This window comes from Lissotriton vulgaris, unplaced genomic scaffold (genome assembly GCF_964263255.1).
Source record: "Lissotriton vulgaris unplaced genomic scaffold, aLisVul1.2 SCAFFOLD_1073, whole genome shotgun sequence".
Classification (NCBI taxonomy): Eukaryota; Metazoa; Chordata; class Amphibia; order Caudata; family Salamandridae; genus Lissotriton; species Lissotriton vulgaris.
This window is the reverse complement of record NW_028240903.1, coordinates 370,390-395,446: the sequence shown is the minus strand read 5'-3', so window position 1 is coordinate 395,446 and position 25,057 is coordinate 370,390. Positions and strand designations below refer to the sequence as shown.

At 48.6% G+C, this 25,057-nt stretch overlaps 1 protein-coding gene across 1 annotated transcript in view; it reads right to left on the bottom strand.

Annotated features, from left to right (window-relative positions):
- Positions 1–1,583: 1,583 nt before the first annotated feature.
- LOC147672491 (anion exchange protein 3-like) overlaps positions 1,584–25,057 on the bottom strand; it is a 392,095-nt gene continuing 368,621 nt past the window's right edge. The window contains exons 16-19 of the mRNA XM_086947996.1: positions 13,316–13,569; positions 9,693–9,862; positions 9,054–9,227; positions 1,584–2,534 (exon numbers count right to left, since the gene is read on the bottom strand). Coding sequence (XP_086804122.1) covers positions 2,457–2,534; positions 9,054–9,227; positions 9,693–9,862; positions 13,316–13,569 — 676 coding nt within the window. The 3' untranslated portion in view covers positions 1,584–2,456. The remainder of the gene's footprint in view (positions 2,535–9,053; positions 9,228–9,692; positions 9,863–13,315; positions 13,570–25,057) is intronic.

The following is a 25,057-nucleotide window of genomic DNA, read 5'->3' as shown; positions in this document are numbered from 1 at the left end:
CTGCATCAGGTGCATATGACTGCCTCTGTTGCTGTGCATGACTCAGGTGTATATGACTGTCTCTGTTGCTATGACTGTCTCATGTGTCTGAAGGACTGTCTCTATTAGTGTGCCTGCTTCAAGTGTATATGACGGTGTGTCTGCCTCTGGTGTATATGGCTGTCCCTGTTGGTGTGACTGTCTTGTTTGGATATGAGTGTCTCTGTTGATGTGACTGTCTCATTTGTGTATATGACTGGCTCTATCAATGTGACTGTCTTGCTTGTGTATACGATTGTCTTTGTTAGTGTGCCTGCCTCAGATATATATGAATGTCTCAGTCAGCGTGTCTGCCTCAAGTATATTTGACTGTCTATATCGATGTAACTGTCTTGTGTTTGCATACAACTGTTTCTGTTGGTGTGATTGTCTCATTTGTATACAACTGTCTCTGAGACTGTCTTGTGTGTTTATATGCCTGTCTCTGTTGGTGTGACTTTCTCGCTTTTATATGACAGTCTTGGTCGGTATGACTGTCTTGTGTGTGTATGAGAAAGTCTGGGTCGGTGTGACTGTCTTGTGTGTGTCTGTGGCAGTCTCAGTCGATATGACAGTTTCGAGTGTGTATATGACATTCTCGGTCGATGTGACAGTCTCGTGTGTGTATATGCCTATCTCTGTCGATGTGACTCTCTTGTTTGTATATGATTGTGTCTGTCGGTGTAACTGTCTCGTCTGTGCATATGACAGTCTCGGTCGGTGTGACTGTCTTGTGTGTGTATGAGACTGTTTCTGTTGATGTGATTGTCTTATTTGTATACAACTGTTTCTGTCGAAGTGACTGTCTTGTGTGTGTATATGACTGCCTCTATTGGTGTGACTATCTGGTTTGTATATGGCAGTCTCTGTCGAAGAGACTGTCGCATGTGTATGTGACAGTCTCTGTTGATGTGACTGTCTTGTTTGTATATGACATTCTCGGTTGGTGTAACTGTCTTGTGTGTGTCTGAGATAGTCTCTGTGGGTGTGACTGTGTTGTGTGTGTATATGCCTATCTCTGTCGGTGTGACTGTCTTGTTTTTATATGACAGTCTAAGTCGTGTGACTGTACTCTGTGTGTATGCAACTGTTTTTGGTGTGGTTGTCTTGTTTATAGATGGCAGTCTATGTCGATGCGACTGTCTCGTGTGTGTATATGCCTATCTCTGTTGGTGTGACGGTCTTGTTTCTGTGTGAAACAGTCACTGTTAGTGTGACTGTCTCATGTGTGTATAAGCTGACCCTGAGTGCTGGACTCCGCTCTATTTTTGGAGATTTCCGCACTCCGCGTTACGCAGAGTTCAGAAAACTCTGCTCTGCATAGCAGAGCTGAGTTTTTTCCCTCACTCCAGTCCGTCAACGTCAAGTTGGCGACCATGGGCGAAGAAAATCAACCTCCTGGCGAGATTTTCCCTCGTTCGCGATCGTCAACATAAAGTTGGCGAACGTGGAAAATGAACATCCTGCGAGATTTCTCAACGCAGGGGTGAGAGGTTTCTCATTAAGAGTGGTTGCATATGCTCGAGACCGTTCGCTTTGAGGAACTGCCCGTTTCACGTTGAGAAAGCTTCAGCTCGAATAAAAGTCTACTCGAGCGGCAGAAAAGGAAAGAAGGGCCTGCTTGCGATGTGCCAGCGACCGTTCACAATGATTGCCCTGTGCGGACAACCATCAGGCACTGTTCAATCACCATGAACGGCATTTTTCTATGGAACTCCGCAGCTTGCGGAGCTCCACGTAGTGCGACAGAGTTTTTTTGCCACTTCGCGGAGTTCGGAATAGTACAATTCTGCGAACTATGCCCAGGGTTAGTATATGCATATCTGTGTCGGTGTGACTGTCTTGCGTTTTTGAGAGACAGTCTCTGTCGTTGTGACCGTCTTGTGTGTATATGCCTATCTCTGTTGGTGTAACTGTCTTGTGTGTGTCTGAGGCAGTCTCTGTAGGTGTGACTGTCTTTTGTGTGTATATGCCTATCTCTGTTGGTGTACTCGCAGTCACACACACCATTTCAAGCGCCTTGTGCCTGCTGCACTCTGCCTCGCAGCACTCATAGATCCACACACCTGTCTGCACTGTCAGCTGAGTGTACTAAGCGCCTACACGGGAGGAGAAGTATTGCAAACCTGGAAGAGTCCATCAGTACTGGAGCCTGACAGTACTGGATCCCTCAAAGCACTGGTCATGTGTGTCCGTCTATCTGTACCTATGTACATGTTCCTTTGCTACAGAAGGCTGTGTGTCAGTATTGTGTGGTGTCTGTGGTATGTCTGTGGCGCCATCTGCCCGTTCCATATGTGTTGATTCTTGACAGAAGGTTCTGAATATAATGTACTGTACATGGCCTTTGACCCTGTCTGTCCATACATGTGCACATGTCCACGTGTCCAGGCGACGCACACGTGTACTCAGCGGTGAAGGGACTCCCTGCTTCGGCCTCACACCGGCATGTGCAGCTCATTGTACTCATCTCGTCCGTCTTCATCAAAGTTTGGGGCAACGTCTTCTGAGTCCAGCTGGAGAGAGAAGAGAGGGGAGTCATGACACTGAGCAGCACTAAACACCACAGTGGCATGCTACGTGACTGGCTACTTGTCTAGGGTGCGCTCCCACAGCGTGCATACTCAACTCTACGACACTCCACTCTGCACCACTCCACCGGACACCACCCCACTCCACTCTACACCATTCACCACAGCGTCACTGCACTCAACTCTACACCACTCCATGCTACGCCACCCCACTCCACTCTACACCGTTCACTACAGCGTCACTGCACTCTACTCTTCACCACTCCATGCTACGCCACCCCACTCCACTCTACACCATTCACCACAGCGTCACTGCACTCGACTCTACACCACTCCATGCTATGCCACCCCACTCCACTCTACACCGTTCACTACAGCGTCATGCACTCGACTCTACACCACTCCATGCTATGCCTCTCCACAGCACTCTACACCATTCACCACTGCGTCATGCACTCGACTCTACACCACTCCATGCTATGCCTCTCCACAGCACTCACCGCTGCGTCATGCACTCTACTCTGCACTACTCAACACTACGCCACTCCACACCACTAACCACTTCATCACTGTACTCTACTCTGCACCACCCCACACTATGCCACTCCTCTCCACACCACTAACCACTTTGTCACTGTACTCTACTCTGCACCACCCCACACTATGCCACTCCTCTCCACACCACTAACCACTTGGTTACTGTACTCTACTCTGCACCACTCCACACTACGCCACTCCACACCACTAACCAATTCATCACTGTACTCTACTCTGAACCACCCCACACTATGCCACTCCTCTCCACTCCACTAACCACGTTATCACTATACTCTACTCTGCACCACCCCACACTATGCCACTCCTCTCCACGCCACTAACCACTTTGTCACTGTACTCTACTCTGCACCACCCCACACTATGTCACTCCACTCCCCACCAGTCATCACTGTGTCACTGCACTCTACTCTGCACCACTCCAAACTACGCCACTCCACACCACTAACCACTCCATCACTGTACTCTACTCTGCACCACTCCACACTATGCCACTCCTCTCCACACCACTAACCACTTTGTCACTGTACTCTACTCTGCATCACTCCACACAACACCACTCCTCTCCACACTACTAACCACTTTGTCACTGTACTCTACTCTGCACCACCCCACACTATGCCACTCCTCTCCACAACACTAACCACTTTGTCACTGTACTCTACTCTGCACCACTCCACACTACGCCACTCCACACCACTAACCACTTCATCACTGTACTCTACTCTGCACCACTCCACACTATGCCACTCCACACCACTAACCACTTCTTCACTGTACTCTACTCTGCACCACTCCACACTACGCCACTCCACACCACTAACCACTTCATCAATGTACTATACTCTGCAACACTCCACACTATGCCACTCCACTCCACACCACTCATCACTGCGTCACTGCAATCTACTCTGCACCATTCCACACTATGCCACTACACTCCACACCACTCATCATTGCGTCACTGCATTCTACTCTGCACCAATCCACACTACGCCACTCCACACCACTAACCAATTCATCACTGTACTCTACTCTGAACCACCCCACACTATGCCACTCCTCTCCACTCACCACGTTATCACTATACTCTACTCTGCACCACCCCACACTATGCCACTCCTCTCCACGCCACTAACCACTTTGTCACTGTACTCTACTCTGCACCACCCCACACTATGTCACTCCACTCCCCACCAGTCATCACTGTGTCACTGCACTCTACTCTGCACCACTCCAAACTACGCCACTCCACACCACTAACCACTCCATCACTGTACTCTACTCTGCACCACTCCACACTATGCCAATCTTCTCCACACCACTAACCACTTTGTCACTGTACTCTACTCTGCATCACTCCACACAACACCACTCCTCTCCACACCACTAACCACTTTGTCACTGTACTCTACTCTGCACCACCCCACACTATGCCACTCCTCTCCACAACACTAACCACTTTGTCACTGTACTCTACTCTGCACCACTCCACACTACGCCACTCCACACCACTAACCACTTCATCAATGTACTATACTCTGCAACACTCCACACTATGCCACTCCACTCCACACCACTCATCACTGCGTCACTGCAATCTACTCTGCACCATTCCACACTATGCCACTACACTCCACACCACTCATCATTGCGTCACTGCATTCTACTCTGCACCAATCCACACTACGCCACTCCACACCACTAACCAATTCATCACTGTACTCTACTCTGAACCACCCCACACTATGCCACTCCTCTCCACTCACCACATTATCACTATACTCTACTCTGCACCACCCCACACTATGCCACTCCTCTCCACGCCACTAACCACTTTGTCACTGTACTCTACTCTGCACCACCCCACACTATGTCACTCCACTCCCCACCAGTCATCACTGTGTCACTGCACTCTACTCTGCACCACTCCAAACTACGCCACTCCACACCACTAACCACTCCATCACTGTACTCTACTCTGCACCACTCCACACTATGCCACTCTTCTCCACACCACTAACCACTTTGTCACTGTACTCTACTCTGCATCACTCCACACAACACCACTCCTCTCCACACCACTAACCACTTTGTCACTGTACTCTACTCTGCACCACCCCACACTATGCCACTCCTCTCCACAACACTAACCACTTTGTCACTGTACTCTACTCTGCACCACTCCACACTACGCCACTCCACACCACTAACCACTTCATCACTGTACTCTACTCTGCACCACTCCACACTACGCCACTCCACACCACTAACCACTTCTTCACTGTACTCTACTCTGCACCACTCCACACTACGCCACTCCACACCACTAACCACTTCATCAATGTACTATACTCTGCAACACTCCACACTATGCCACTCCACTCCACACCACTCATCACTGCGTCACTGCAATCTACTCTGCACCATTCCACACTATGCCACTACACTCCACACCACTCATCATTGCGTCACTGCATTCTACTCTGCACCAATCCACACTACGCCACTCCACACCACTAACCACTTCATCACTGTACTCTACTCTGCACCACTCCACACTATGCCACTCGACTCCACACCATTCATCACTGTGTCACTGCACTCTACTCTGCACCACTCCACACTACACAACTCTACACTACTCACCACTTCATCACTGCACTCTACTCTGCACCATTCAACACTATTCCACTCCACACCACTCGCTACTCATCACTGCATCAACACACTCTACTCTGCACCACTCCACACTATGCCACTCTACTCCACGCCACTCATCACTGCATCTTTGCACTCAAATCTGCACCACTCCACACTATGCCATTCCACTCCACACCACTCCACTCCACTCTATTCTGCACCACTGCACACTACACTCTCCACCCACCACCACTCTACTCTACACCACTCCACACTATGCCACTCCATTCTGGCCCGCTCATCACTGCATCACTGCACTCTACTCTGCATCACTCCAAACTATGCCACTCCACTTCACACTTCACACCACTCACCAATGCATCACTACACTCTACACTGCACCCCTCCACACTACACCACTCCACACTATGCAATACACTATGCAACTCAATACCACTGCAACACTGCACTCTACTCTGAACCACTTCTCCCTATGTCACACTATGCCACTGCACTCCACACCACTCATCACTACGTCACTGCACTCTACACTGAAACACTCCGCACTCAGCCATTCCACACCACTCACCAATGTGTTACTGTACTCTACTCCTCACCAGTCCAAGCAACGCCTCTCTACTGTACTCTACTCTCTACTCTGTACCGCTGTACTCTATGCCAATGCACTCCACCCACCACTACTCTACTATGCACCACTACCTTCTTTGCAACTGCAACTACACCACTCCACTTTATGCCACTCTACTCTGCAAGACAGAATTCTATGCCACTGTACTCCACGTCAATGCACTCTATTCTGTTCCACTCTACTCTACGCCAGTGCACTCTATGCCAATCCACTCTATGCCACTGTAATCTACTCTGGACTCTACACCACTGTACTCTACACCACTGTAGTCTATTGTGCACCACTCTCCTCTACTCTACGCCACAGCACTCAGCGCCACTGCACTCTGTGCTAATCTACTTCAATCTGCACAATGCACTCTACTTTGCACCACTACCACTGCCCTCTATGCCAATCCACTTTACACCACTTTACTGAAAACCAATGCACTACGCCACTGCCTGGACCCCTGGAGGACGTTATCATTGACTGCTTCGACGTGTCCAAGGTCGGCCTGTGGAAGAAGATCGGGGACTTAATCCCCTACTTCTACAGAGTCACCTTCAAGTCACTCTACAGCGGCACCTTTGCGTCCAGGTGGGAGCGTAGGTGAGCGCTTTATAGTATAGGTTTGTGCATTTCAAATGTTTACATATTAGAACAGAATTAGACATTTCCTAACAAAAAATAGAACAAAAAATATACAATAAATCAACATCAATATTTCAATAAGATTGACAATGCAAGTATAGTTCTAGATGGTATATTCCAGAAGATATATCATCACGTGTGTTTTGGCGAAACAAACAGCCTTCTTCAGGAGAGCCACAACAAGGTTGTTGGACTACCCTCTCAGTACTTGATATACAAAATAGTGGGTAACCAAACCCATCTCAATGAAAGTGAAGCTCAACCAAATAGGGAACTCCAGGATACTAACCTGCTAATTAAGGGGACGGAAAACTAACAGGAATAATCCTACAAAAAGGGTTCAGATATTCAAAGAACGTAAACTTCTGAAGCGGAAACCCCATGAACCTTCAATGGAGTGGACTTATCAAGCCAGCCGGGAAATGAAACTAGCACAGTCCAACCAAAAGCCCAAATGAAGGAAGAAAATAGATTATTTTCTTAAAAGGTGAAATTCTTCATCAAAGAAAGTCCAACCGGATATCCACAAGGTACCCCGCAGACACGTCATCAGCGTGTCATGTAACTATGTACACAAATCTTCGTTCCCTGCCCAGGAGTGTCTGGACAGGGAATAAAGATTATATTCCAAGCCTGAACTCTCCCAGGCAGGGATCACCAGTTCCCTGAGGAAGGGACCTCCAGAGACTGCACCAGCATCAGGCTCCAGAGGATGGCGTCCCCTGGAACAATCTGTGACCAAGAAAGGGGTAGGATGTCCCTTTCCACAAAGAAAACACTGGCCCCTAGGGATTGATTCTCTAGAGCCTTAACTTAACCCCTTGTATGCTGGTGACGAACCCCAGCCGTCACGCTCCGCGGTGCTCGTGTGCTGATGACGGCTGGGGTTCGTCACGGCCCCACCCTGTTCATTTGTTTACCGCTCAGCGGCGGAAACGGGCCAGCAGCGAAGGGGTTAAAGTGGATTGGGGAGGGGCAGCGCATACCCCCTCGTCTAAAAACAAAAATCAACCCTGGGGATAGGGTCAATAAGTCCTAAAAAGGGTCAGAGAGGAGGTCCTCCCATTTATTAAAAAACAGCACCTGGGGATGTGGTACCTGGGGCCTCATAAAGGCTCAGAGAGGGGGGTGTATGCTGTCCTTCTTCCAAAAAAGATAAAAGGGATGACCCTCTGGGGACTAAGAGTAAAAATGAGCGGGAGCCAGTTTTTAGTATTTCCTTTTTTAATTGGAGGTGCAGATCTACTGCAACAATTGAAAAAATGTTTTATTTGGGTACACAGGGCATCCACCAGGCCAAGGGGGGCAGAGTAACCCTACCCTGTCTAACTAGATTTTTTTTAACAGGACAGCATACCGAGTTCCAAGTCCTATAATGGCACCTGCCACTTCTTTGTTGATGTGGTTGCAAGTGGCAGTCAATCTGATCCAATCTTTTGACCTGTTGGAACTGCAGGTCCTCTATGACATGATATATACATATATTTTGAACCTTATTTCTCAAAAAATACTGAGCGCATGTAAACTAAATCACACAAAGAATACATCCTGGACTAAGACCTTGCTTTTTGCCAAACTTGGTGTAATTCCATTCAATGGTTTTCGATGTCTCGCTGTTCAATTTACCTGTGGAAAATGGCATAGGGAAAAGTCGTTTGGGCCCCGCCCCCCTTTTGCTCAGCTCCCACTTGACATATCACTTCAAAACTTTCCAGGAGCTAAGGTGGGTGAGACGTTTTTTGGAAAGTTATGTGGAAATTATTCTAACATGCCAAAGTTCTAAGCAAACCAAAAAAATCAAAAACTCAATTTCCTATAGAGACGTGGTCCTAACTTTAATTTCGCCAGTTCAAGTATTCTCAGTTCGCAATGCAGGTTCTCAACTTCTCAACCTAATGTACTTCTCCAGCTACACCGTCAGAGTTCAAACTTCAAACTTCAGCAATGTTCTTGTATTATGGATCAGAGCAGGTGCGGTGTTTGGATATAAATATAGAACAGTTGAGAATTTGAAAAAAAAATCTTACAGCTTTAAGCTCCTTCTCTTGGAAGATGTATGGCAGAAGAAAGCGGCGTAGAGGGACAGTCAGGATCAGGACAAATGGAAAGGCCAATGAGGCAACCGTGGATTTAACTACCCACAATACCACAATGCAAGCGAGCTGGATCCCGGTGAAGAGGTTCATCTTCCAGGTCTTCACCTAGGTGGACAAGAGGTGAGGGTTACCTTCACTCATCAAGAATCATCACATAATCACTTGTAATTTAAACATAGGTACACTGCCCAAGGTCATGATCTGCAACTATCATTGTAGTGTAAAATGAAAATATGACAATCCAATACAATATTCTAAAATGAATAATATGGATGAACTCTGATAAAATGAGAAAAAACTAGAACGTACATTAATACTCCCTGAAATGTCAAAAAGATAACATCATAAAACCAATAACCTTAAAACCATGCCAAGAGCACTTGGCATTCTGGAACTTGTAGCATCCCTTTTACCATTACCAATCCTGATTAAAAAAATTACAGCAAAACAAACAACAGCAAAGTGCTGCAGACCAATAAGCAAGGGATGCTTGAAGGTGTCACACATGAAATAAGGCCACCTTCCAACACTGATCCCTCCATGATGAGATCAGACAGGTACTCAGTTTACCTTCACCACGTAGGTGTGGTCCGGGTGATGTTTCGAAGGCATCAGCACCAGGAGGATCCTTTCGTACAGCTGAATTCCAGTCAGAGAAGTGACACCCATGTAGAGGAAAATTCCAAAGAGAACCGCAAGCGGGATCTGACGGAGCACGTTCCGCATCACAATGGACATACCTGAGTGGCAACGGAGAAGCGAGTTATCCGTGTGTGCGCCTTACCCGAGAAGAGACCAGCCAGAGCAAGTCTCTGAGAGCACAATCAGTACATACAAGGATTTTCAGGGGCTGAAGAGGTGCGGCAGACATACAAAATTAAGAATGTGGAGCCTGAAGAATGAGAGAACACTCGTGGAAAGGTAACAATAAATATCTTTTACACCATAAAGAGGGTATCTGAGCCATATATACACACAGTTGGGCACACAGGGTGCATGCAAAAAGGCAGGTGAGAAATTACATAAATTAAAATATGAGTGTTTGAGGCCAGTATGTCAGGGGCAGTCAGTGGTTACTGGGCCATGTTTGTGGTGGGTACTTTGGTTTACCACTGATGTCCCAGGGTCACAATACTTGTGCACATCCAAAGGATATCCAAATTTCTACATTGGGCACTTGACTCACATGGGTAGCACAAACAATCACTCATTATTATTCTACAACTTTGCACACCAACCCAATCCCACAGAGCCCACCCACCACCAACCAAGACAGCCACTGACCGAACGGACAATCTTCACCAGAAACGAAACAGCGGCAATCATGCGTACCATCCACTCAGGGGTCCTAATGGACCCATGGCAACCACAAAATCTACAACCTGGGAACATCAGCAATCAGCACCAAGCAAGCACACATCTTTAATACCTCTGTCACGACTGCCATTTTCCAGAATCAATAGAACGTGTACAAATCAACGCCCTCCTCAAGAAGCCCACAGCAAACCTGAATCAAATGAGCCACGTCTGACCTCTGCTTCCCTATCCAACCAAAGCGATTGAGAAGGCCATCAACAAGCTACTAACAACTCACCTCGAACTTCACCATCTTCTAGATAGCTCTCAATCAGGATTTAGAAGGAAACACAGCAGCGAAACTGCACACATCAGGGCCACCAATAACATTCAAATCATCCTCGACCAAGGAGAAAAAGCAGTTCTCAGTCTGCTCAACCTCTATGCAACCTTCAACACTGTCTCCCATAAAACCTCTTCAGAAAACTTCACAAGATTTGCATACAAAGACCAGCTCTCAAATGGATCTGTTCATTCCTCACAGGAAAAAGTTAAAGGGTCAGACAGCCACCATTCACATCAGAGACCAAAACATTGATATGCTGAGTCTCAGAGGGATTGTCCCTCAGCCCCACCGCTTTCAACATATTCATGATACTGCTCACCAACATCATCGGCTCACAAGACATCATCTTCATCTCCTACGCCAATGACATGTAACTAATCCTCTCCCTGATGAATAAGACAAACACTGCCAGAACCAACTTCACCAACTGCATGACCACGGTAGCAGACTAGATGCCAACCAACAGCCTGCAGCTCAACTCCAGCAAGATGAACGTACAGGCTCAACATGACAGCTCAAGTCAATGCAGTTTGCAACTTCTGCTTTCCTTACACACTATGAAATCTGCATAAAATCATCAAATGGTTGCCTCACAACACAATATGGACCATTACGCAAGCAGCCAACGCCACTAGGCTGGGATAGGACAACTCTCTACACCAGAATGTACAAACAACGCCCATATAGACTCCAGAACATTCAGAACTCCACTGCAAGGCACATACTCAACCTTCCATGCAGCACTCACATCACACTGCACCTCAGGGAGCTTAACTGGCTCCGCATTCACAAGCACAGACAATTCAAACTCCTCACGTACACACACACAAAGCCCTATGCATCACAGGATCAGAATACCTGAACAGCCAGATACACGTTCATCAACTCACCAGACAACTCGATCTGCAACAATGGAGGTCGCTCATTCTCCAAAATGGCACCCAAGACATGTAATGACCTACCTCAACCCCTCAGAGCCTCCTCTTCACTTCTTGAGTTCAGCAAGACACTGAAGGCCATGCTGCTCATCTAATCACCTAGGTGAACCATAAACCTACACACCTCTACAGGCACCTGGATACGCTCTTGGGTGACTAGTGTGGGATACAAATCTATATAACATAATATAACGCATGGAGCTAGTAGGGGTTAGGAATTCAGACACAGAATGACACATTAAATAACACTTAATAAACTTAATTTCAAGTTAGACTTCGTCCTTCTGTGAAATATAGATCTCTCTCTACTGTTAACGGGACAAAACAGCAAGAAGATCTCCCAACCAAGACGGGTGGACGTTTTTGTCGCAGGGAATTGGTTTCTCTTCTACTTTCAATCATGAATGATGAGAGGGACAAATTGTTCCATAATAAAGGGAAGGATACACCTACTGATCACAAATGCTGAGGGAGGTATCACTTGTTTCCATGGAAACCTGATGGAAGGGCGGTCTTACTTATGGACCATGAATAATGGAGGAAGACGTCCTTCTGGACCATGAGTAATGAAGGTGGCCTCACCTATGAACACAAATATTATACAGGACATCATCTATGAAGCATAAATGATAGGTGAAGACCGCAAAATGCCACGGGCAAAGGTGGAGGATCCACCTGTAGGGCTGAAATGATGAGGGACGTCTCACTTCTCTACCATGAAACATGGGGGTTGTCTGACCAGTGGACCATGAAAAATGGAGTAGATCTTCCTCATGGGCCACGACCTAAGGATAACATATCACCTCTGATCTACGAATGATGGACAGGGCCACGATATACCACAAATGAAGGAGAAAGACACACCTATGGATTATCAATGCAGGGGAAGGTTTCATTTGTTTACCATGATTGAGGTGAGATCGCCCTTGTCAATCATGGATAACAGATATAAAGTTATTTCTAAGGGTGGGTGGTGCTGGAGTAGTGCCTCTACGCGTAGCTCCACTGAGTTTGAAAAACACTCCCTGGAGCTGCACATTGCTCCGCTCCACTCCCACCTCCTCCCAAATGCTTCAAATGTATAAAAAGGAGGCACTTACCTGTGTTTCTGCCGCTTCCCCTGCCTGGCTGCGTCCTCCTCCCTGCTCCTCGCCACATCGCGTCCTCCTGACTCCTCCATTGAAAAAAACACTACGTTGGATGTCTTACGAATGTGCATGCGCACTCGCAAGACGTACAATGGAGTGTTTTTTCATTGGAGGAAGCAAGAGGAGCAGGAAGGAGAGCGGCCAGGCAGGGGAGGCAGCAGAAACACAGATTAGTGCCTTTTTATCCTTTTACAGCATTTGAGAGAGAGGAAGGAGCGGCTAACTCTGCTTTGCCACAGAGGCAGACTTTTTGCCCACTCCGCGTTCGGCACGGAGCACTGAGTAGGCAAATCTCTGCAAACTCCGCTGGCCGAGCGGAGTTACCCGCCCAGGGTTAGTTATTAAATATGGACTATGAATAAAGCAGGAACGCTGACTTATGGACCAAAAAATAAATGGAGGATTTTTAGGATATGGAACATAAATGAGGAGGGAGATGCAGACGAGGACTGAGGGAGTTCTCACCTACGAGAAGTGCGATCAGTATTCCTGTGAGTCGTTGCTCCTTCACTTCCTCTATCTTCGGCTTCTCGCCCGGAGCAATGGCTTTGCTCATGACTGTTAAAGAGTTCACATGAGTGACGGAGCGGACAGTGGCGGCTGTTAGCCAAGGGAGCCCGAAGAGGGCACAGATGCCCCCCAGAGTGCCGATGAGGAGAAGGTCCAGGTGGAATCCAGACCCCTTTACCAGCTTCCGCTCCTTCTTACTCACTATCAGACTGTGGAGAAAGAGAGAGGAAAAGAGAGGAAGAGAGTGCTTGTGAGAGAGCACAGTAGAGAGTCATGAGAGAATGTGCTTTTAGGGTGTGAGAGATCCCCAGTTGTGAGAGCAACTGCGAAAGAGTCAGCTTGTGATTTATTACGTGACAGCACTTGCAACAGAGTTTATGTGAAGGTCAGTGAGAGACAGCGTATGAGACAGTGCCTGTAAAACAGCACCTCTGCAAGAATATGAGATCACAAGAGGAGGCTGTTAGATCTGGGGGTCTCTAGTTGGCAATGGTTATCACCTTTGTCCAAATAGGGACCCTTACTTCAGTCTGGGTAAGGGGATTACACTCCATAATAACCCCTGCTCACCCCTTTGGTATCTTGGCACGAGCAGACAGGCTTATCTCAGAGGCAGTGTGTTAAGCATTTGTGAATATACACAGTAATACAGTGGAAACACTACAGAAGGACACAACACAGGTTTTATATAAATAAGTATTTTTAATATAGACTTAAACAAAAGACCACAAACGACAAAAATCCACAATACTACACTTAAGATTGCTTTAAAGATGATAAAAGTTACTTAGTTCAAGTTGATGATAAATGCAAATAAGTTCTCAACAAAGTACCTAGATGCGTAACGCAAAGTAAACAAAAGGCTCGCAAAATGGGAGATGCGTCGGTTCCGTGATCTGGGGGAAATGATGCGTCGGGCCTCAATGCTTGTGCAGAGTAGGGGATGCGTTGTGACCCTTACCGGTGCGGAGGTGATGCGTAGATTCTCGGCCTGCGGGCCCGTTGCGTTGCGCAAGATGGTGCCTTGATGCAATGCAATGATTCGGTTGTGATACAAAAAGATGGAGCCCTTGATGTGATGATGCGATGACGCTGCGATGATGATGCGTAGACCCCTGGCAGCCTTGCGACGACTCTATACTTTGGAGCCTCGACAGGTCCTGCGAAAGGCTTCTCCGGTGATGCGATGGCGACTCTCACGATGGCGTCACGCTTCTCGGGTGATGCGACAGCAGGTAGCTTCGATGAACACACGCTTCCAGGGAGATGCGGAGAAGGCTCGATTCTCCGGCGATGCGACGATTTCAGCTGCGGCGGCAACACGCTTCTTCTCGATGCATCGCGATTCCAGCTCCAAGCAACACGCAAATGTCTGGAGTTCAGAATTTCCAGCAAGGAAATTCAGAGGAGAGCTGGAGATGAAGTCTTTTGTCCCTGAGACATCAGCAGGAGGCAAGCACAGTTCAAGCCCTTGGAGAATATTCTGTAAATGATGAAAGTCCTTAAAAAGTTCCTTCTCCTTTCCTTGGCAATGAAGCAACCACTGCAGGCCAACCCAGCAAACAGCACACTGGCAGAGGGGCAGTCCAAACTCCTGCAGCTTCCTTCGTTCTTCTCCCTGGCAAAAGGTTTCTTGTTCCAGAAGTGATCGAATTTCTTGGGATCAGGGTCCCAATACTTATACCCCAAAATACTTTGTTCTCTGAAGGCAGAGAGGCCTCTGCCTAGTCCAAATCAGTTACTGAGCACTTTGTTTACATGACTCTCTCCTTCCTTTCACTGTGCAGGGCAGAGACATCAGCCGCCCCACAGGAGGTGGAGCCAGTACAGGGGAGGGAAGGCACAGCTCTGGAGCACTTTGTTGACAAGATTCCTTCTCTCCTTTCACAGTGCAGGGCAGAGACATCAGAAAAGCCACAGGAGGTGGAACCAGCCTTGTAGAGAGAAGGCACAGCCCTATTCAGTTCCCAGGTGCAACTCCTCCCTCCCATCTAAATGCAGATCTCTCTATTCACCACTGGGCTGCCACAGCCTGTCTCCTGGAATCCTCCATCCCTGTCACTCACAAACCCAGACAAGGAATACACAGCCTAACAGAGGCAGGCCTGGACAGTTAGGCAAGAAAATACCTACTTTCTAAAAGTGGTATTTTCAAACACAGAGTATTAAAACCAACTTTACTAAAAGATGTATTTTATTATTCTGAGTTCAGGCATACTAAGTACGAATTTCTACCATGTTCCCCAAGTCAGTTAGGTTTATAAGAATGTAATAATCATCTGCCCATTCTAGCCTATGGAGAACATGAAGCCTTTAATAGTGAAAACGAAAATGGATGTAATTCACTATTAGGACATGCCACACACATCAGATCATGCCCTACCTTATACTTACAATGCACCCTGTCTTGGGCCTACCATAGGGCCCAAGATAAGGGTGTCTAAAATGAAGCAAAGGCAAGGTTTAGGGCAGGGCCGGACTGGGAACTGAAAGCAGCCCTGGCAAATTTTGCAAGACCAGCCCCCGTCCGGCGCGTAGCAGACCAGCCCCCGTCCAGCGCGTAGCGAGCGAGCGCAGCGAGCGAGACCAACGGCCACTAGGGGGCTTCCCAACAAGGTGTGAACACACCAAGCTCTCCTTTAATTTCGGTGTGTGTCTGCCAACTCAGGCCAAAGCTTTTCCTCACTTAGGTTGTGGCCAGGTTCTAAAGACTGCGAGGCATATTGGCCGTACATAGCGATAGAAATATTACCGCTGGCTATCACTGAATATTATTGCCATGGTAATGCTATATTTACAACACATAGCGCTATGGCGATAATATTTTAGCAATAGCGGTGTTTTCAATGGAACAGACTTTAAATTCCTGAGTTAAGGCTGAGGTAGCGCAATTTTTTTTATCGCTGCCCCTCCTTGTTAATATCGCGAAGCTTCCTTCACGATATTAACATGTGTTGTTTTCACAGCCACGCCTTCTTTGTATCTCATTAGTGATGCAAGGCAAGGCTGTGAAAACACGGGCTCTACAGCAAGGAAACACGCGCTAGCGTGTCCTTGATGATATTGCGATATAATTATCACTGCTTTTCGCCCAAAAACGGACGCAAAAGCGGCGATAATTATATCACCAGCCCTTGCTAATATGCCCCTGCATCTCTCTAATGCAGCTCTCTCCTGTCTGGCAGAACAGCTGGGAGGTAGAGGGCTGCCACGACCTATGTCATCTGTTGCTGTTTAGTGAGGAGAGGAGCAAAACCACAGAACAACCTATTCACCCAGCTGCAAAAGTGTACATGCTCCTACATCAGCACATTTTAAACACATTTCAATGGTAGCACTAAAAACTTTTTATCATAGGGGTTCAGGGCAAAGAGTAAATTAAGCACACTTTAAATTAAGCAAATTTTCAGTTGATGCACTAAACAGTCACAGGGGCCCTAATCGCTTTACCCTATACTCCAAACACTTAAGCCAATATCTTTAAAACTTTACACATAAGTATTTAACCTTAACTATACCTGAACCTCTATATCCTTATACCTGTAACCCTATACACTTAAACCTTATACCACAATTCTCTGCCCTGTATCCCAATCTTTTAGCCCTATTTCCCAAGCCCTTAACTATATACCCTTAACCATATACCCAATCCTGAAATCCTAAACCCCTACCCACATCCCCTTAACCTGTATACCTCATACCATATAACCTTAACAATATACAATGGAGCAGACCACGTGGAGCTCCCATAATGCTCCGCGGTTGAGTCATATTCAGAGGATGCAGCAGTAAGATGGCTGGCGCATGGCGCAATATAACATCACTGTCCTGGAGCGTGTTGTGACAGCACTGACAGCAGCCGACTACGGGGGTAAGCCGAGGAGCTGCTTTCTGCAAACAATTGGCTCTGCAAGATGCTATGGTGCTTTCTTGCACAGTGTGGCCTCGTACGGAGAACAAGTGTGCACAAGCAATGGCACACCTGTTCTCTGTTCTCAAAGACTCGTGGCAGCTTGCTTCTCCGGCCAATTCCCCACACCCACACGGGTCTTTTGTGAAACCAGCCAGGGAGTAGCGATTGCAGGAAAGCGAGATTGCTTTTTGCCCTGCCCCGACGGATGCTCTATGCCATCTGCATCCAACGCACTTGTGGTTCAGGACTTCTAAGTTACAGCAGGTCAGACAGTGTTCCGCCTTAGCTGCTGACTTGAGCTGTGGTCGCTGCTACCAGTCGACAGTATGAGGGGCCACTGAATAGATGGTAGGTCTCTGAATACAGGCTTGCCTGCAAGAAAGGAACTGATCAGGAAAGATGGCCAAGGTCAGAGCTGCCCTTCCGCCTCTTGCTCTTTGGCATACTTTGGTAAGCAGCCCTCCAGTTGTCTCAAAAAGTAATTGTACATAGTAGGCATATGTAGCACAGGGGAAGAGACCCCAATATGAATGAAAACCTGTGTGTGATTTAAACAAAGGCTGGCGAATCTGATAACTACATCGGGATGTGCAGCCACTCATTAGGATAAGTGACCCGAACAAACGAATGGAGGAGAGGTTGAAGTAGTCTAAGGTGTGTCCTTGGGTCCCACCTCAGGTGGAGGAATAGCGGGGAAGTTGTGGAAGTGGCCTGTATAGCAAAGATGTAGCGTGTGGCTTCCTCAAAAAAACTCTGGCATCCCCCATTGATCTTTAGAGCCTCCAAGCTCAAACCATCTGGTGCTCTAATGAAATATATCTCGATAGCCATTCCATTGCCAAAGGTTTAACAACCCCAAGGGGGCGAGAGACAGGAAGGGGCCTATCATAAAAGTATCACCAGTTTCTAGGTAAAAAAAAAGAACAGCGTGGAAATAGTTGGCACACATTCGTCACTCACCTCACTCAGGCGGCGGCCTGCTGTCCAGTGTCTGCTCTGCTCTCTGACTGGGGTCGGACGGTCACGGTCGGACGGTGGGCGACACAGGGGGGTCGGGCTAGGCCTAGGGGGCGCCGGCCTGGTAAAATTAATTTATGGGCCTGGCGGGACGTGCGCACCGACTGGCTGCAGGCTGCTCGCTCCTCTCGTCAGTCACGCGCAGTAAAGTGCCAATGCGCATGCGGGAAGGAGGAGAATGACACCAGCCGCAGTGACGCACCCTAGTGAGGCGCGCAGACGCGGCAGAGGAGGGGGCAGGCATAATTCTGCGCGCTGCGCACAGGCACCTCCCCCATGTGTTTATGTTACTGTTAGGCTAACAGTAAAATGGTTACGGACGGACCCGATTTGCAAATTGCACACTGCAGTGCACTGTGCACTGTGCACATACACAAACAATCAGGCTTGCAGCGCTTACCGGTGGGGGGGGCTGCATGCAAATTATGTGCGAGTGCGTGCCGGCCGGTGCCCCTGCCCTGCTCTGAACAAAGCCTGTGAGTGACCGCACGCTGCCGCCGCGGGGGCAAAATCGGCCCCCAGACACAAAACCGGCCCCCTTTTTGGAAAAACCGGCCCCCAAAACCCTCCAGCCGACCGGGGAATTGCCCGGTGCCCGGAGTCACCAGTCCGGGCCTGGTTTAGGGACTGGCAAGTGGGTGCGCTTGCCAAGTCGACATGGCAGTCACAGATTGCACACAGGCTCTGCAATGGCAGGCCTGAGACACACTTTACAAGCTGATTCTGTGGGTGGCACAACCAGTACTGCAAGCATTTGATTTACAAGGCCTGGGCACACTTGGTGCACTGTTCTAGGGGCTGACAGATAAATCAAATAACCCAATCATGGAATAACCAATTAGTACATAAATTTAACATAGGGAGCACTGGCACTGTGGCACTGAATTGCAGTGGCACAGGGCCCAAAGCATAAATCCAGCTACCAAACTGTTTGTTCTGCCGGGAAAGGAGCTGAATAGCAGGTTGTGTCCTGACTGAGGATTGTGGCCAACTTCTCACCGCACCCGCTCCACGGGTGCCACTTCGTCGCCTGGTGTTTGCGGGGACTCACCTTATTCAGGATTAAGGAGAGCGGACGTGTGGGGAACTTTGAACCATCGAGCGGGCTCTGGTAGGCGCAAGCAGGGACTCACTCTCCCAGGAGTCCCTGCCATACCGAGTACACCTGGTCACGCCTCCCTTGTCAGCCCCGCCCACAGGACGCCGTTTGACCTACATTTAGCATCCGGGTCACCGCTGCACGGGAGCGTGCGGGAGCGTCCCGGGAGAAGCCCGGGACAAGGGCGGGACCGTCCAAGGCCGTCATAGGCCGGATAAGGCTGGGCTGGGCCACCCCCTTACATCTTGTCCCTTTTGGATTCCTGCTTCATTTTGCAAACCCAGCCTCATTCACCTAGCTTCCTGCTACTGTGGGGGGACGTTTATTCAACTCAGGTGCTTCATTGCCCATGCCCATGACTACTAGATCGGGTAAGGGTAGAAAGGCGGGCGGGGGTGGGAGCATAAATGGGACTTTGGGCAATTTTATAACTCGTGCTTTCTCAGTGCTAGAAAAGGAAATTGCAGCCACTGAACGTAAATTGCCTCTTGAACCTCTCTCTCATAAGCTCTCCTCTCTAGGGGCCATAGCACAAATAACATCTCGTGCTAATAATAACATACGTGATGTTGAAACGCAGCAGGCCCCTGAACGCGATAATATAGGCGCTATCAGGGCTAGCCTGGACAGGCTGAATGGGGTAGTTGTTTCAAGGCTAGAGTCTCCTGCTTCCTCTGAGCCCCCAGAGTCTACTCTGCTATTGGCTCCGCCTTTAGTCCCCATGGCCGACAAAATTAATCCCCCTGTGTCTAGTGTTGCTTGCACCCCTCTCCGAAAAGTGAAATCAGTGGGTGGAGGGGGCCGTAGATTTCGTGCCCTCAAGAGGAAAAGATTTGCCACCAATCCAAGGGGTGGGCTGTCTAAACTCTCCAAAAAGTTTAAAGCCAAACATGCCAGTGATGGTGAAGAATTCGCGACGCCGGGGAGGGTACACACTTTGTTTCCATCTGTAGTAGTTAGTACGACCCCTGTGCAGCCCAATCTAGCCCCTCTCCTGGAGAGTTTAGCAGAGAGCTCTCCTACATCCGATCTGCCCCTGCCCTCTTCCCCTATAGAGCAGATCGAGAAGCTAGTAAGGTCCTTGATTCTCCCCGTACTACAAAGTGTTAAGGATATCGCAGTCCGTTTAGACAGATTTGAGCAGTCATCTCTAGATAATTTTTTCTCTCTCAAATCCTTGATAAAATTGCAGGCTAAAAACAACCAGAGTGAGAGTGAGCAGGTTAGATCTCATGGAGACGTTTTAGCTCCTGAGGTCGCATTGCCTCAACCCACCCAAAAAACGGCCTGTCCTCAGGGGTCTGCGCACCAGGGTGCTGTACAGGCTCTACCAGTTTCTACTCCACCTATCATATTCCCTTCCGATACTAGTGCCTTGACGGATCAGGGTCAACATTTTGTCGGCTCTGCTCCCTCAGTCACAAATCTGAAAGGACCCACTACAACGAGGGCGAAAGCACCGCGCTCAAGGAAAGACCCCAAAGCCCCCTTAAATCAACCTAGCACAAATAGCCTTAAGTCCGCACCTGCCTCTCCGCAGCCTGCCCAGTCTCTCACTGAGGCTGCTAGATCCCTCCCTGTAAACCTCCCACCTGACTGTCAGCCCTATGTTGCTGTCCTTACTAATGTTCCACCACTGAAGGCTGACCAGCATGAATCTTGCCAGGCGCTTAAAAATAAAGCCATGAACTGGTTAAGAGCAAACAGACCATTGCCTAGCAAGCTGGATGGCCAGATTTTAAATGTTAGAAGGGTAGAGTGGGTAGGATATGGACACAAGCATCTCCTGGGGGATTGCGTGGTGGTGAATTTCAAGGATGCTAGGGTTGCCCCATTCATCTGCAACCAGCATCAAGGCTATGGAGGAGAGGGTATTGGTTTAGTAGATTTGAGCTATTTTTATGCTAGGCCGCCAAGCTTTTCAAATGTTAGTTATCAAGGGTGGGGTGGGAGGCATTGTTCTATCCCCCCTGAGTACCACCATTACTCCCTTCCTTACCTACCTCAGCCTTGGTCAACGAACCACTCGAGGGCTTTTGGGTACTGAAATGACACTTGCTCCCGGGACACACCTTTTTGTCTGAGTACGTTCTATGTCCCGGAATCTTCTACTGACAATCTCCAGTCACATCCTGCTAAAGGCAGTTGCTCTGACTCTATTCCCCCACACCTTAGTCGGCCTTCAGACTCGTCATTTGGTATTGCTACTACCTACATTGCGAGGCCCATGAGAGAGGGCTTACCACCAACTATTTCGGGGCGGGCGGCCATACTTGGGCCTGAGTCCCGCACGGAACCGGCTGTGGCGGATCCATTTCTCAGGATTCTCAGCTGGAACGTTGCGGGCATCTCTAGGAAGCTGGACCTTCCCGACTGGAATACCCTCGTGGAGGCCCATTCAATTTGTATCTTCCAAGAAACATGGAGCAGGGAACCCTGCCATAAGATGGGGTACTCATCGTTCTTCATACCCGCTGTTCCCTCCCCCACAGGGAATGGTCGCCCCTCAGGCGGCCTTCTCATATGGGTTGACGTTTCATTGGGATGCAAAGTTACGCAGCATGCGTCCAACTCCCCCAATCTACTCAGAATTTCACTCAAGGGGCCACAGAGAGGGGTTACTCTCCACATTATTAACATCTATGCCAGGGGGCCGAAAGGAGGCTTACAGTCACCCACTGTTACAGGCCTGGAGGACGTTCTTAGACAGTGCCCGGCTAGATCTCATGTCCTGGTTGTGGGGGACTTCAACTGCACTTTTGAGCCCCTTGCTGCGGAGGACATTTTGGGCCTTACAGAAGAAGATGCTATGAGAGGAATTCCCACCTTAACTATTCCACCTATCAGGAGGTGGTCCCCAAGGGCCATACAACTTAATTCCCTGACCCTGGAATACAGCCTGAGGGCCATGAATGGGAGGACGCTCTCGGATCCTCTGGGAGCCCACACCTACAACAGGGCGCATCATACAACGAGGATAGATTATATTCTCCTTGACGTTAACTTGTGGAGCTTTGTGCGGGATATGGTGGTCTCACCAACAGCCGATAGTGACCACAACCCCCTCTCCTTAACTCTTTGCCCTTTGTGGCATGGGGAACTTAGCGTGCACACGCCCTCTAAACCAGCCTTCACCTCAGCATTACGCCCCACTAATTGTGGGAGGCGCCTGAAGTGGTGCAATGTCGCTATGGACGAGGGCAACCTGCTAGCTATAGGGGCGCTCCTAGCAACTGCACAGTCCAAATTGGACTTGTGCACTGAGATACCCAGTGAAGTGACAGCTCTTTTCTGCAATCTAATTAACGCTATGGGCAATTTCTTCCGTCTCCCAGTTAGAGATCCTCCAGCCGGGAATAAGAAGGGACCTAAGAACCAACCAGGCTGGTTTACTAAAAAATGCAGGGAGGACAAATCCGCCTTGATCACTGCTGTTGAAACTAAATCCCCGGCAAAGATCAGGCTTGCTAGGAAAAAGTATACCCAGAGTACGAAAGCAGCAAAGAAAGAGTGGGAGGACATGTACCGGTCCGATCTCAGGGAAGCGAGTGCTGGCAGAGATTCTAGAGGGTTCTGGAATTTAATCAGGAACAGACCAGATAGCACCCTTATTACATGCAACATCCCAGCACTAACTTGGTACAACCACTTTCTCTCCCTTTACACCTCTGATGAGACGAACCCTCAGCTAATCGATAATAGTAGTCTCTATACAGCTGAACATCAGGGGGACACAATAGGAGATTTATTCACCCCTAGAGAAGTGGAGAGCGTAATAAAATCTCTGGTGCCCCTCAAAGCCCCTGGTCCTGATGGGCTACCAGGCGATCTGTTGCGCGCCAACCACAAAGAGTGGGGGAAGGTGGTTTCTTCCTTGCTTAACGCTATCAATAATGGCGCTCCTGTCCCAGAATCGTGGAAAGGGGCGGAGGTCATCCCGATATTCAAAAAGGGGTGTCGGGACGACCCCGCAAACTATACGCCTATAAGCCTTATTGATACAACCCAAAAGGTGGTGGGCAAAGTGATTTTGGGGAGGGTGCTTCAGTGGGTAGACGACAATAACATTCTGTCGGACTACCAAGCTGGCTTTCGCTCCGGAACAGGGACCATAGAACAAGCTTTTAGATTGGTTCTTCTCTACTGGAAGGTGGTGGTGCTGGGCAAGGGCAGTCTTTACTTGGCCTTCATAGACCTGAAGACTGCCTTTGACCTGGTACCCAGGGAGAGGCTATGGAGGGTTTTGTTGGAGATGAGGCTGCCACCGTATATCCTGTCTTTATTGGTGAGGCTCCACACTGACAATTTTGCTCAGGTGCGGTGGGGCACGCACAGTGAAATAACGGACAGGATCCCTATGGGGAGAGGTGTCCGTCAGGGATGTGTGCTGGCTCTCACTCTGTTCTCTCTTTATGTGAACGGAGTGGTCGAGCACCTGTTTAGAACTCCTGCAGATGCACCGTCTCTGGCGGGCAAGCTTATCCCCACTTTACTCTTTGCTGACGACACCCTCCTTATCTCAAAGACTCCTATGGGCCTGCAGAGCCTCCTTAACAGCTTCCAGGAGTTCTGCTCACTTTCGGGCTTGATTATCAACACCAATAAAACTAAATATCTGGTTTTGAACCCCCCCCCCCAAAAAAAAATCAGTCGCCCCCCCTGGTGCTGAATTCTGTGCCTTTGGAGAGGGTGGCCGAATTCGACTACCTAGGAATCCGTTTAACTGATTCAAAGCACTGGAATTCGCACATCCAAAAAATGATACTTGGCCATAAAAGGGTGGGTGGTGCACTCCTAAAGGAGCAACGCTCCTCCTCAACCAAGCCCATCGCCCCAGTAGTGGAGATCTACAAAGCAAGAGGGGTTAGTGCTGCTTTGTATGGGGCGGAGCTGTGGGGTACGTGCAACCTTGAAGCCCTAGCTAGATCAGAGTGCACATTTTTGAAGGAACTGATGGCCCTTCCCCAGAGCACCCCTTTTGTATTCGTTTGAATGGATCTGGGTTGTGAATCGATCAAGGGCCAAGCCCAACTACGTCCATTGCTACTCTGGGCTCGCTTGAGGCGTGTGTCCGAGTTGGCCTCATATGCAGAAGCTCTGTTAGAGGTGATGCAAATGGAGGGCTGGTCCAAGATCAAGTGGCTGAGGGACGTGAAACGCTTGCTTGGGGTCATCGGTTTCGGCGAAGCGTAGGGGTCCAGGACTGCCCCCCCCCCCAAAGCCGTCCTAAAGAAACTGTACTGGACTTGGATCTCTTGCAAAAACTCTAGACTCTAAACATTGCAAATCTTTTTTAGATTTTATGAATATTAAGGATCTGGTGGTTTATGAACTATATCTAGATATTCTATCCAACCCCCTAGATCGAGCCCTGTATTTTAAATTCAGAATAGGGACGCTTCTTGTAAACTAATTGTTAGCACGGTGGAAAACTCCCTACCATCGTTCTCCTTTTTGTGCGTCATGTCCAACGCGTGTTGAGTCTGTTGCCCACCTTTTTTTTTAATGTCTGGCCTATCTAGCCCCTAGGCGGCGGTGGCTCAAACCACTATGTAGCCACTTGAACACTCGGCAACATAAAGTGGCCTTCCGTATTCTAATGTTTGACACTCGCACTTTGTTTGTTTGCGGTGTATCCAAGTTCCTGAAATGGTCTTGGATAATTCGT